We start from the raw sequence: 14,439 nt of genomic DNA, 5'->3' as shown, positions 1-14,439 counted from the left end.
TCCAGCTGTTGGACACACGCAGGAGCTCAGGCAAGTGATACCCAGTGATGAGAGCACACAGCAAGCCACGGGCACTGCTGGAAGAGGGCTAACTCTGGGCCTGCTTGGTGACCACACCAAGATCAGATGTGCCTTTGCTCAATCAGATCCTTTACACCACCAGCCCATGAACTACTGAAGAGGAGTTTGCAACACAACTACCAAAGCCAGCTCTTCTGCTGGACCTGTGTTCACTTCACACATCCAGGAGGGAAGGCTGGTTCAGGCCATACAAGCTGTGCTCATGCTCCCGTAGGGGTTACACATTTTTCAGCTGTAAAAGTCTAAGCAGGAAATCAAAACCCAGCTGAACCAGAGGCTGCTGCAGTGAGATAGGCATCTCCTCTGACTTTCCACAGACCTGCCATTACTGGAACCAGTCAGCTGACCCCAAACATAGTTCTGGGTCTTGAACTTTGTTTTGCTTTGAAATACTCTGTCCTGTTTCTTTTGACCTGTTTTATGGGATCAGGTTAGAAGTGACTAATTTTACAGGTTCATTAAGCACTGTGCCTTCCTCTAGGCTCACCCTGCCTTCCTCTTTCCTCTATTCACAGTTCTGCTCCTCACCGTTCCCCCTGAGAATCAGGCAGCAAGAGAAATTAGCAGACACTCCTCCTTGAAGGTTTTCACAGCCACCACTCTGTTAGAGCCACCAGCTATCAAAGGGTTTGCTTCACCACCAGCCCCTTCACCAGCAGCTCCTCTCCCTCCCCTTGCCAAGCTTTGGTGCTTGCACTTCTTGAATGTAGATTAAGCTGCCAAAGTCCACTGTCACGGCAGAGCTAAAAAGACTTGTACTCAACAAACCAACACTGAAGATACTAAGTTTCCAAAAATCACAGAGACAGAAGGCAGATTAAGCTGCCAAAGTCCACCAAGTGTCGTGCCAGAGCTTCAAAGACTCGTACCCAACAAACCAACACTTAAGACGCTGAGTTTCCAAAAATCACAAGCACAGATAAGGCCACTTGGGGGCCTCCTTGTGTTTCTCTTCCTGAACAGTATCCCTCCAACAAGCACACATCAACGTGTGATGCTGTAGCCTTGAGGAGAAAAGACACCAAACTATTAGCCAAATACTGTATGTTATTGCCTAATGGCATGGCCTGTACCTCCAGGTCCCCCCTGGCTGTCCCTGCCCGCCCCTGACTCATCTCACCTGCTTCACCCACCCCTGCCTCCCCAAGCAGGGATGTACCCAAGTGCCCAGGTCCTCCCCGTGACGTGAAGCTGTCACAGCGCCCTGCGAGGCCCATCTGTTGCCCCGCAACCTTTAAATTCTGAATTAGTATCTATTAAGACAGCTTCCTGGAACAGTACTCACATTCACATCTACCGCTGGGCTCTGTCACACGGCCAGCAGGAGTCAATAAAATGCAGTTCATCACGGGATTTGCCATAACAATGGGACACAAACAGACTTAGTCTTACGTATAGAAATGATGTCAAACAAATTAGCTTTGCCCGAGTTAGTCAGATGCTCTTGCAAAGCACGGCCCTATCCTCTCATGGCTCAACCCCACTTGTGCTACTTGTCAGATGGAGCTATGGAGTGTTCCCTTTGCACACGTGGAAGACAGAGGAAGGGTTCTTCCCCCCTCAGTAAAAAAACCCAAACAACAATCCAAAAAAACCAACAAAGAGCATACATAACATACTTCATGGAATGACAGTGCCAAAGCTCCACCACTCCCATCCCTGGATGGCTCCTTGCCCTGGGAAGCTGAAGGTGATGAGGCGATGGCAGATAAATCTGCAAAAAGCAACAGCTACTCCAAGACTGGGCCTCCAGGAGCACGGTGGGCCTGAGGAGCAGGTACGGGCACTCAGCTCGGGGCTCACACACAGACCCTGCCCAGGAAGCCCTCCCACACTGGCCACCCCGGGCTGGGCCCCATTAGCCCATCTCTGATCAGTCATGACCAGGAAACGCAGCTGGACATTTGAATATTCAAACTACAGCAAACAGTATTTTTGCTTATTAAAGGACAAAATACTGTAAAAAAGAAACATCACCAGGTAATCTTTACATGGAAACTTGCATTCACCAGATAAATTCAACATGAAGTTTCATTAAAAGTTAGTGTTTAAGTGACTCAATGTTAGACATGGAATCAAAACCTCTCATTTGAATACCTCTGACTTTTTTTATGAGTTGGAAAACTGAGCCTTATTTCCACAGGTGGCCTTATTTCCACAATGGGGAAAAAAAAAACCCAAACCATCAGATGGAAAACTGCCTCAAGACAGCTATGCAAGACAGGCCTCAACTCCCAAGCTCAGTGGACCTTGACCTGCTCCACAGAATGAGCATTTTAAAGTTTTTATTCTATTTGTCTGTGAAACTTTGTCTCGCAGACTATTTTCATATTTAAAAAAATAAAATTAGAATTTTAATTTTATTTGAGCAACCCAACAATTGGTTTAGATCAGTTATACAACAAACTCTATGTTGTGATGTGAACTGTTGCTTCTACATAGCAGGACATTGGCCATAACTAATCTTTAAAAATCAGCTACAGAAAAAACTCCACAACAGAAGTCATCCGAGTGCTATGCTTATTTCTGTGTGTCACTCACTGCTTGCATTTTGACTTCTATTTCTATATGGACATTTACCAATTTGAAGCCCCAGCAAGACGGACAAAAAGATTTAGACTTCAATGCTACAGATTTCTTCCACTAACAAGATGTTCACCAAATCCAGCAAACAGCACCGTGGCCCTTTCCAGGCCTTAGGGTCAGGCTTTATTTCCCTTAAATATAAAGGAAAAACGTTGGTCTGCAAACAGGAGAAAAGCAGGCACCTGGATCCTGGATGGGCCAGGGTCCGTGCCAACTTAGATAAAGCAACTTGCCCTTTTCTGTGCCTCTGTTTCCTCCTGTATCATTTCATCTGGCCTCCCAGAAAAGAGGTGTTCACCTCTTCTCCCTACAGTTCTCTCACCTCTAAATTAAGGCGTCTGCTTGCCCACAGTGGCACTGGGCTTACACAGAGTCAAACTCTGCTCTGCACCAAACCAGGCCTGCACCCCGGCAGCCACATGAGAGCCTGCTCTTCCCATCTGTGCAGCAACCAGTACAAAGGGACCAGCACTAACAGTGCTCCCAGTAACAGCACAATAAACCTCCTCCTCTTCTGCACAAACCAGTGCTGTCACACCTCCTTCAGCTCCCCAAGAGCTGCTTCCTACAGAGCCTGCTCTTGCTCCCATTCGATTCAGCGAGAGTGGGAGCAGCTCAGAGTCTACTCATAGAACAAGATTTTATTGCTGTCATGGTAATTAATGACTACTTACGCTGAGGCTTTAATGAGTACCTGCGCTTTTTTTTTTTTTTTGGTTTGTTTGTGAACTGGGTCATAAATAAGGAGTCCCAAACGATTTCCTGGATTTATAGTACAACAGGGACCTCTACAGGCATCTCCCTCTTTGGAGCACATCCTGCACGAGCAGCCACGCGGGGCTGCAGATGCCACCAGAGCTCTGCAAGCACAGACACCCAGAGTGCTGAGCTGTGCACAGACCTTCAAGCTGCTCACTGGTACCTTCAGGCCACCGAAACGACACCGTGAAATACGACCAATAACCACTGCATTTTCCCCGACTCCTCATTTTTCTATTTTTTTTTTTTTTTCCTACAGGCTGGATCCAGCTCCCCCAGTGCCAGGAAGCTGTGTGGTTCCACACCAGGAGATACTGAAACGAGCAGGGTTATTGAAGGCACTTCCTACAAAGGGCTGGAGTTGACCGAATACACTCTTCAGATTATTCATCTGCAAATTGTCTTATTTCAAGCACTTACATTTTGTCATGATACCTCTCTGAATAGCTCCAAAAGTTAAATCACAAACCAAAGAAATTGTATTTTGTACGACATGAATGCAGAGCTGAAATGGTTATTCAAAAAGAAACTCTTGCTCTTCGCCATCAAGCTTTCATTTTACCAAGACTGATCCCTCTTTCCAAACTACTAGAGTGTTACTGACCTACTAGAGAACCATTTCTTAAAAGAACTCAAAGGAGCAGAAGAGTGATCTATTGGCCACAGCACTATGAGCAGGCTGGAACAGTTTGGTGCCTCTCCTTCCTGTGCCTTTAATCCCTCCCTGGCTCAGTTCTGCCCAGCACTCCCTCCCCAAGCACTGCCCGGCTTCACAGGGATGTGCTAAAGGCAAATCCGTTAGGGACTGCGAGCTGCAGGGCTCATGGCAGCTATTCCAAACTTGATTATTAAATCCATTATTTTGCCAAGTTAGCTTTCTCTTTGTGGGATGCTTTTCCAGTTGCAGTGTATTCACAGACCAGAAATTAAATAAAATATATAATGGGTGTAAAGAATGACAAAGCTATAAAATTTTGCTGAGAGCCACATGATTTTTTGGGGTTTGAATTTTGTTTTGGTTTGTTTGAGTTTTTTTGCATGAAGTCCAGAGACACCAGCAAGTAACGAGTTTCACAGCTAGTTCTTAGGCCACAACCCAGTACCCAGACCACACGCTAGTTAGCCTTGTGTTAGCCACAGGAGGACAAATCAGTTTTTCACTTTTAATGTGCTTCACTAGAAGCAGCTGGGCTGCCAGGGTAAGTGGGGAGGACAGACACCCTGCTGTGTTACTATGCAAAACATACTCTTGGTTACGGAGAGTAAGAGAAAACCTTCTCTGGTGGCAAACTGTCCCTTACCTGCCTGCCTGCCTTGCCATCAGACCTCAAAGCCCTTCTTCAGGAGCCTCTGGCACTCCCTGCAGGTGCTGGCTGGCTATGGGACTAGTTGGGCCAGTGGCCTGGCTGCTCAGCTGGCTGAATCAGCCGTGTGCCACCACGGGCACCCCTGTTCATCAGGCAGGGAGGACAGGGATGCTGCGCGCTCCCAGCATCAGCCATCAGTACACTTCCTTACAGCTCCTGCCAAGATGAAAAACAGCATTTTGGAAGGACAGTCACTTCTCCACGGGCCTGCAGCTCACCATTTGAATAGACCTTGCTGGGATGGGGTACGCTGCCGGCCACCCACAGTGTTGAAACAGAAAATGGGTGTCGAATGCAGGGGAGGTGCTGGAGTCCCAGCCAAGCCTCAGCACCAAAGGACACCTGCAGATGCCAGCGAAGCAGGGAGAGGGCTGGGTGGCTTGAGGGCAACTAGGCTAGAGAGATGTGCTGCAGGAAAAGCTGGTGTGGTTCCACCAGCCGGGATCACACACAGGGCAAGTGCTCAGTCCATTAGAGGGGCAGATCCCGGTCTTCACCGTCTCTCTCTCAGCCCTGCCGAGCCAGTGCCCCAGCAAAGCTGACACAGGGCTGCCTAACAGTCACACAAACTCAGGGGCTCCTCTGGAAATGACAGTTTTTGGCACGTACAGCTAATAGGAAGCAGAAGCTTACGACTCTTAATTATGCCATTACAGAAGGAGTCTGAGCCTGATAAATGAGCCAGGAAAGACGATCCCCATCCTCTGACGGGCCAGTTCTGCAGGAAATTCAGCACTGTAAGCAGCACCACACCGCACTAGCCCAGTGGCATCTGTCACTTATCAAGGCAGGGCTCGGCGAGGCTGACTCCACGAAGCAATCTGAGGCAACGCAGGCTTCCTCAGCTGGGCCACTGCATCCAGCAGCAGCGTGATTCATTCACACAGCCATGCCTCAAACACAGCTTGGGCCTGACGAAATCCCTTAAAACTGCAATGACAACACTCTTCTCCCACATGGGCTACAGCCTGGAAACGCTGACTGATGGAGAAAGCTGCCATCTGCGTTGATGCCACCTGCCCTGGATGTCTAAGCAGCTGGTAGCCTGCTCCGAGGTTGTGCTTCAGCACCCAGGAAGCAAGGAGCCCGTTTCTGGAAGCCTCAATACCACTTGGAAAAAGAAAACTAAAATGAAGCAAAGACCTCCTTTCCCTTCCTTCTTCCCATCTTGGTATTTCCATTTTATTCTCACTCTGTCCTTACAAAGTCTCATTTTGCACAGCACAGACTCATCTGCTGTTTTACCTTCGAGCTTTTCCTTCGCTAGCAGAAAAATCTCACCAAACTTTCACTGGCAGCCCTTCCAAATGTGCCTTGGGCCAGAAAGCAAACTAGATAAAAATATTTTCACTGTTTAGTCCGCTGTTAAACTGAACTTAAAAAGGTTTTAAAGGTTTTAAATAAATCCTCCTTTTGAGTTATGGTTAATCAAACATTAAAAAAAAAAAAAAGGAGGTGACTGTGTGTTTCTATAGGCACAGGTGTCTCACTGCAATGAGTAAATACTTCTGAAGCAGCACTTGCATATCCTGCAAGGCAGCCGGCAGGTAAAACATATCAAAAAAGGCAGTTTTTGCTGGCAGGTATCAAAAAAGAGAGGACATGCAAATGGTTAAAGCCATATAAAATCCATCTCTCTCCGACAGCTTCCTTTGGACAACTGAAAGTCCAGTTCTCCTGCCCTTAGAACTCCTTTAACAAGGGCACGTACACCCTGAGCAAGTTGTGTCCCTGCGTGTGCCTGCTCCAAGACGCAGCCTCCGCGATGCCGGCAGGTCGGTACCCCATGAGCGAACACGACGCTCGCAATGTGTGTGCAGGAACAGTCAGCTCACTGTGGAGAAGGAAATTCACTCACAGGACAAAAGCTTTGAGGCTCTTCGTCCTTTGGCCTACTCAAATTTGCTCCATGACCAAGGAGAAAGATCTCTCCCCTGTGTTTTCAGAATGACATGCCTGTGTCTGATAGGTATTTCCGCTCAGACCGTCCAGTGTGTGCAGCAGGTGAAGGGTGGTCTGTGTGTGTCTGTGCAGATGTGCAGACCCTAATTCACATCTAACAGCACTCTCACTACACACGTGGGACACGGAAAACGTCAGGACAACTACCAAAAGCTGGCCTGAAAATCGTGAAAAGCAGAAGTTGCCTCTTAGTGGATACTAAGAAAAGGTCAGAAGAATGGAAAGGAGCAAACACAGAGATGTGAAGACTTAACTTGAGATGAAGGAAACAAAAAGGCTGGGAGTTGGAAAATCAGCTCGGTGGCTCTTACAAAACACTCATGTCAATGCAAAGAGGAAAGGACTGGTCTCTGTCTCCATCCAGCTCCTCACCAACAATCCTCTCTGTGTACGCACGGGTCGCTTGCTCCAGTCTGCTGCACAGGGACTCTGACCAAACACTGTGTGACATGTTGTTTCATTTATTGGTATCAAATGGAGAGCCAAGATGGCTCAGCTACTGACCAGGATGCCCCTGTGCGAGAAGCCCACTGAACTTCAGGCCACTCGAGTGCCAAATGTACATTTACCCTTTCATACACATTTCAGCATTGTCATTGTAGTCTCACAAATACACAGGTCTCTTTTCAACAAAAGCCATGCATTCTGTTGTGAAAATTGACTCGCATAACAAAGAAATGGAGCTTTCCAGCAGGGCACCTAAGTTTAGGAGCCTGTATCACCCCATGAAATTGCAAAGTACCTAACTGCCTTTTTCTCGCAGGTGGTTAAGCACAGGAGATGCGTCTACGACGTGTAATGGCTGAAATGAAAATCTCTTAGAGCCATCTCCAGTCTCATCAGCACTGGCACATACTCCAACTGGCAGTGAGAAGTCACAGTGCCACCCTCTTCAGAACCATTCTTCTTCCCTTTTCCTTGAACAAATTCTTTTTACTTCTGTGATTCTTCACAGACAAGATGAAGAAAAGCAAGCATCTGGTACGTAAGGTGTTTGTCCAGGGTGGAACAAAATCCCTGTAGTCCCTTCTTTCTTATTTGAGTGGTGACATTGTGCACATAATGTGAGAACAGAATAAAAAGAGCGTTTCCTGGGCAAAACTATACTGAAGTTTCATAACAAAATTCCAGCTCCACCAGCAAATGAAGTCTTGTGCTGAAATCACATTGCGGCAAGGTAATGTTCTGCCTGAAGTTCTGTGAATCTGATGATGTCAGGGAACAGTAGAGTTCTTTGTCAGGAGCACACTCAATAATCCATTTTGAGAAACATGTCCCATTCCTTGCTTAGGGACACAGGAAGAACTCGCCATGCCCAGAGGTGCCATGGTCTAATTTTCCAGGAATTGCTTACTCTCTATTCCTAAGTTCACGTAAGCTTTTGAGAACCATCCATTTTCAGTCCAAAAGCATTTTACGGTTTTGTCCTTTATGGAAACAGAAGCCTATGCTTTGCTGAGCACACTGAAGAGAACTGCTGTGCTGGAAGAGGGCTGTTTATCCATAAACACAGGCAGCAGATGCTGAAATTAGAACCCAAACGGTTTCTTGTCAGCACATGATGTTCAGAATACAACTCCGCTGCGAGACAGGTTGTGTTTTTCCTCCAGAGGAGAAAAAAGAAGAAGAAGAAAAAAAAAAAGACAGAAAAGACCAGAGCAGAACACTGTATTATGGCTTGAAATGAATGAAAACAGCTAAAACCAACCAGTCCTCCCCTCTGCAAATACCAACCACGGGAGAGTGCTGAGAGGGCTGCAAGTATCCTTAGCTGTTTGGACCTGCTCATCTGGCAGCCTTTACTGAAGAGGAAGTCTTTCTTCAGAAGCGGATGGAGCCCGGCGGTTCTGCAGTCCCTTTCATGTCCTCGCTCTGTCATTCCCTTTGTTTCACCTCAGCAGTGAGGCTGGGGTACCTGCCAGATGGAGCAGGGTGGCCTTCCCAGCAGAACTTCCTCTCCTTTACAGGCAAACTGGTAAGTGTCCCAATGCCAGCCCTTCACAACGCCGTCTCGCCCATGCAGACTTTGTACGGTGATTTCAATTTCCGGCATCTAAAATGGACAACAGCGTGTTATTTTAATCAGACAAATCTAAAACTACAGCAGTCTGAACAGAACCCAAATCTACCCGCATAACTAATGTAGGCAGCCCCAGTGAAAACCATGTTTCAGACAATTCCACCATTTCACCCAACTGGCAGATCAGAACGCACAGCTACAGTGTCAGCTCCTTCAAGATCACACCACAGATCAGTACCAGGCAAAACCACACTCCCAGTGCCCTCAAAACTCTGCGCAGTTTCTTCCTGCCCACTGCAATTCAGACAAATGGAATCAGAAGGTTATGTATCTCCCATACCTCTTTCTCACGTAGCAGTAGATGATAGCAAGTATCCCACTTGTCAGTATTCCCACACCAATTCCCACAGCAATGTAGCGTTCGTAAGAATTATGTGCATATGAGTTTAGTGTTAAGTGCTCACACCTCTCGCCATTGTAACCTGCAAGGCACCTACAAAATAAATATACACCGTGCAAAAATTATTCACAACTTCTTAGGCTCTGTATTTCTGAAACACATCCTGGTTTTCATCAGTTTTAACCCATTTAGAACAAGTCTAAATGAGGATGGACTGAATCTAGTGCTCGGTCAGCACTTCTTCACTCCACCAAGGCTACCAGTTGCCCCAGTTGATCTAGTTTAAAGCTAGCTCAAGTACTGCAGCCGCAGCAGCAAATGCAGCCCAAAAATACCCTCATCCTGGAGGGTGTGGATGAACAGCACTGTGCTCTGGTGATCCTTAGCTGCTATAATGTCTCCAAAGGCCAGAGCTGCCCAGCATGGACCCTCAAAAACGTTAAGGGCACCACAGTCCCAACTGGTGTGTAAGTAGTTGTGGAATAAGGGAGTTGCAGCTGACACCTTGGGAGATCCTTCTACCTTCATTGTGCCCACCGTGAAAATTTACTTATTCCTCTGCTACTGACTCCAGCACCAGTTGTGATTTGAGATGCCATCAAGGCAGTGACCTACAAAGCTGTGAATTTCCCTCTCCACTCGTTAGTACTACAGGAGCACAGCACCACTGCCTCGCTAACAGCCCTGAGCCACCACAGCACTCAATCCTCTGCCAAACTTTAAGCCTGCAAATACCCAACTGGCACTGGAAAGCTGCACTCTGCTGAAAATTACCCATTTACATTAATAATATGTAGCAGACCAAGAAACAATGCTACTGTTGTTATTTTCTATAAAGGATACTTATAAGCAGAATTCTTTACTTGCATATGGGTTTCCTCAGCTCGCTGTGGAACGCGCAGAGCCCGTTGATACAATAGCTGTGGTGTTCCTCCAGGCAGGTCTGCATAAGCTTCAGGAGCTTTGGCTGCTCTGTGTAGTCTACTGTGAAAGGGGAAAAAGTCATGTTATGTTTAGGAAAAAAACATCATTTGAATGCATTTTCAGAACTCAAGTTGAACAGATACTGCCTGCAGAAGACACTTAATTCGTAGATTTACTGTGATATCTCATGAGCAGATCCCAACACTACTAAGCAGACGGCTTTGAAGACGTCCCAGCATAGCTTTATAGAAAGCGCAAACTGTAAATAAATCACTCGCTCTTGAGAAGCATGTATAAAAGCCATGAAGACGTCCCAGCATAGCTTTATAGAAAGCACAAACTAAATAAACCACTCGCTCTTGAGAAGCGTGTATAGAAGCCACACTGTGATATCTCATGAGCAGATCCCAACACTACTAAGCAGACGGCTTTGAAGACGTCCCAGCATAGCTTTATAGAAAGCGCAAACTGTAAATAAATCACTCGCTCTTGAGAAGCATGTATAAAAGCCATTATGGGAGATTCATCCAGGGTAACATCAGCACTATCCAACCTGCAATCAATCACATCAACCGTCCCAGGAATATCAGGGGTTTAGGACTCAATGAGAGTACTGAATTATTCTCAGGATGCTTTGCATTTTGAATTCAAATTATTAGCTAATTCCTTTTAATTTTTCCCTACCACAAGACAAACTGCTGCATTTCTAACACTCCTGCTGCCAGCTCTGCAGCCACAAGTGAGCTCCCTCCATCCATTTTCCATTATGCTTGTAAGCACCCAAGACAGCTCAGATGCTCTTCCCGTGCAAAAGTATGGTCCACAACTACTAAGTTTCTGAACTTGCACAAAATTATATGTGTCTAGGCCAGTAAGCACGCTTCTGCTTGGAAAGCACAGAAAATGGCTACCTGATTCCCAACACGGCGGGTCAAATGGGAATAAAGGAGAAGTCCAAACTGTCCTTGGGGACCTCGTGCCAATGCTACATACCGACAGAAGAGCTCAGGAGCGAGGCACCCTGCTGTGTGAAGGAGTGAAGAAGCCTGCATCAATGTGTACCATGGAGCAGGGGTGCGGCAAGCCAAGAGAAAGCACAAAAGCTTCACCATCAAAGCAAGTATCTGTTTGAACCGGTCTCTCTACGCAGTTACAGGAATCACTGGTGGGGTGGGGTGTCCAAGCCATGTCTTACTATTTCAGGGGACTGCTGTAGTGATGGCTGAAGGTGATTTCCTCATCGAGCGTATGTCAACACCAGCTTTCAGTTATGACCACAAGAAAAATAACATCATGCAGGAAGGTGACAAGGTCTGCTCGGAGTGACTAAACAATGGTACAAGCAAGCAGAAACCTTCCTTTCTGACTAAGTGCTGAATCAAGGTCTGGAGATATTACACTGATGGAACCCTTGTCATAGATGTAAGCCTCCAGCTGTCCTATGGGCAGCTCGAGATCCCACGACACATTTTTCAGGAGTAGCACCACCAACCCCCTAAACTCCCCATCCAATTTGAGTCATTTAATGGCAGGAAGTCCCCGTGTGCTCAACTAAGCAATTTTTTCCTTTGGCCTTCATGCAGCTTCATGGCAGAGATGACAAGCAATGGCACCCAGCTGCTCTGCTCTACGCCTGCACGTTAGAGCAATTCACAACGTCAGCTCTGAATCCTGTGGTTTGGACACCTAAGAGGCACCACACTATCACTGTTACTCAGATCAAACACCACCACTTTGAAAATAGTGCCCTCTAATACCTGACAGAGTAATCAGACTTCCAGCTTATCAGCAGACTATAGAACAAATAACAATTCAAGTCTGCTTGAAAAAGAACATGTTGGTTTACTACACTATCTCGGGAAAAGCTACAGAGGTAGGAAACCAGCTCTGGCTCTTTTCTGACTGGCTCCGAGAACGCTGCTGAGAAGCTCCAGGGACAGGCTTGTTGGCTAAGAGCACAGTCAGCACAGGACCAGGCCTTGCAGGGACAGACCTAAGGAAGAGAAGAAGAACTTGAGAAAGGCCAGACTTCAGGAAGAAAAGACAGATTTAATGACAAGGGGCGGATGATACTATTTCCCACAGAGGAGGACTGTACGATGCTCACTGCTGGGGAAAGCACAAAGGAAAACAAAGCACCTGGTAAACAGGGCGTAGGGCCCAGCGTGCCGAGGAGACCCAGGCTGCAGGAGCTCATTTCCACTGAGGCCACAGCTCTGCAGGGAAGAGTCTCAGAAAACAGGCAACGCTTATTTTCATGCTTCCCCTGTGCCTCTCCTCAAACGCTTTGGCACCAACTGTTCCAAGTAATCACCAGTTCAGCCCAAAGGGCGTTGAACAGTGCACTGTGAAACCACTAAACACAACCACTCAACAGGGCCCTTAAATGTGTGTTTTCTGCAGCCAAAAGTACTACTCTTCTACCGAGCCCTGAGAAGATGTTTGCTGAACAGGTTTCATACTTCACTTGTGTCTCTGCCATACACAGTAATAAATAAACAAACAAACAAACAGACAAGGAAGGTACAATCTCCACGCCAGAGGCATGAAATCCCCAGCCAACTCTTCTCAAACTTCCAGCAGAGGGATTCAGGCAGCCAGAGCATCCTTCCCCATTGACCCCACCGTGCCGAGAGGTGGCAGCCTCTCACCTGCCACCACCTGGAAGAATCCTCCCCCGGTGCAGGTCGGAAACCTCTTCCCTGAGAGCCTGCAAGTCACTACTCTCCTTAGAAGAAAGGTGAGCCCCCGGCAGGAGCCCAGAGCAGAAGCCTGCCTAGAAAGCATTGCAGACAAATAATCTTGGCAACAAACGAACGCTGCTACACTCCTCCCTCACCAGGAGCAAGAGCTTTGTCCATTGTGGGTTGCAAGATGGGATCTTAAACAGACACACAAAAATTCTCAGCGCTAATTATTTTGACATTGCAAAAGTACAAACTACCTCTGAAAGAACGATGAGTCTAAAAAACAAAAAGAATTATTTTCTAACCCATCCCAGAGCATTATGCTAATTCATATCATATTATCCACCTAGATACTAAATAAGCTGTTGAATAAACACATCCATGTGCCCTTTCATGTCACGTGAGGGAAGAAAAGTACGCTGTGTAAGCACTTGACAGCTGCCTACAACTGAGTCATTCAAGCAGATACACTTGGCAAGATCTGACATGAAATCAAAACTACAGGTACTTGGAAGCCTGGGCATGCCAAAACCGACAGACCGGCAACAAAAAGAGTCAGCCACCGAGACCAGGCCAGCTCAGCCCTCGAGTATGGTGCGTTGGGGAGGAAAGTCACAAAGGGGAGGGAGGGAAGGGGTCAGCCCCAGGTCCAGGGCCTCCCTTTCCAGCTGCATGGAAGGAGCAGCTCATGGCCATGAAGGGATCTCATTTTTTCCCCAGTGAAACCACACCCTCCCCTACTCCCAGCTGCCCATTTTCCTATGAAGGCTCCCCTTCAGCCCAAACAGTGTCAGGGTTTCCTTATCCCTGCCATGCCAGCTCCCAGCCAGGCAGCATCTTCAGCCCCCTTCCCTCCCAGCTGACCACCCAGCCTGACAGTCCCCAGCCCCAGCCCGGTGACAAGTAAAGCCCATGTAACGCAAAATAAGGGAACAGGACATCATCTCATAAATAGGAGGCAAATGGACCGACCAGAAATTAATAGTTTTGCACAAACTGCACCTCAGTCCCCAGAGGACTCGCAATCCCACAAGAAACTGCCAGTTCCTCCAGTGATATGTAACCAGGAATTCATTTTCTTAGGATCCAGTATTACTGAACCTTGGTTATAAACCTTACTATAAATGTAACTTGCATAGGACTAGGTGCTACAAGAAACTTCAGAAAGACACAGCCATTTTTTTTGGTGACTTTTAAGCATTTCCTTTCAACCTTCTTTCTGGAAATGCTGTTTTCTAACTTTTCAGTGGCTTCATAAAAGGTCCACCACTTTTAATTACCCGTGTAAACATGTGTTTGTATGTTCCTGAATTTACTTCTTCCTTTGAGGGAAACACCCTCCCAACTAAAAGCACTGGTATCTAGTTGACTTGCAGAGCCACAGCTAGAGTAAAGGCAGATGGGACAATTACAGACGTGGCTGTGGCCCTCTAAATAAGCCTCTTATTTGTTCTCTTATTTGTTAAAACACGACCCGTAACTCCTGCTTTCTAGAAATAACACAAACAGGACACTTAACAGGTCACAAGGTATTTCTTCCTCACTATACTCCTGTTTGCTGTATGCAGCTCTGGAAGAACAGTGTCACAGACAAATCCACTGCACCGGACCACAGCGCTGCACTGCGAAACCAAACTGCTACAGTCAAAAATC

General features: G+C 46.9%; 1 protein-coding gene across 1 annotated transcript in view; it reads right to left on the bottom strand.

The window, feature by feature from the left end:
- Positions 1-14,439, bottom strand: part of EPGN (epithelial mitogen) — a 32,097-nt gene that overhangs the window by 13,963 nt on the left and 3,695 nt on the right. Inside the window, exons 3-5 of the mRNA XM_014938355.1 lie at positions 10,039-10,159; positions 9,116-9,268; positions 4,728-8,808 (exon numbers count right to left, since the gene is read on the bottom strand). Coding sequence (XP_014793841.1) covers positions 8,754-8,808; positions 9,116-9,268; positions 10,039-10,159 — 329 coding nt within the window. The 3' untranslated portion in view covers positions 4,728-8,753. The remainder of the gene's footprint in view (positions 1-4,727; positions 8,809-9,115; positions 9,269-10,038; positions 10,160-14,439) is intronic.

Source organism: Calidris pugnax, unplaced genomic scaffold, assembly GCF_001431845.1.
Source record: "Calidris pugnax isolate Ruff unplaced genomic scaffold, ASM143184v1 scaffold72, whole genome shotgun sequence".
NCBI lineage: Eukaryota > Metazoa > Chordata > Aves > Charadriiformes > Scolopacidae > Calidris > Calidris pugnax.
Note: the sequence above shows the minus strand (reverse complement) of the source record. Positions and strands in the feature narration are given on the sequence as shown.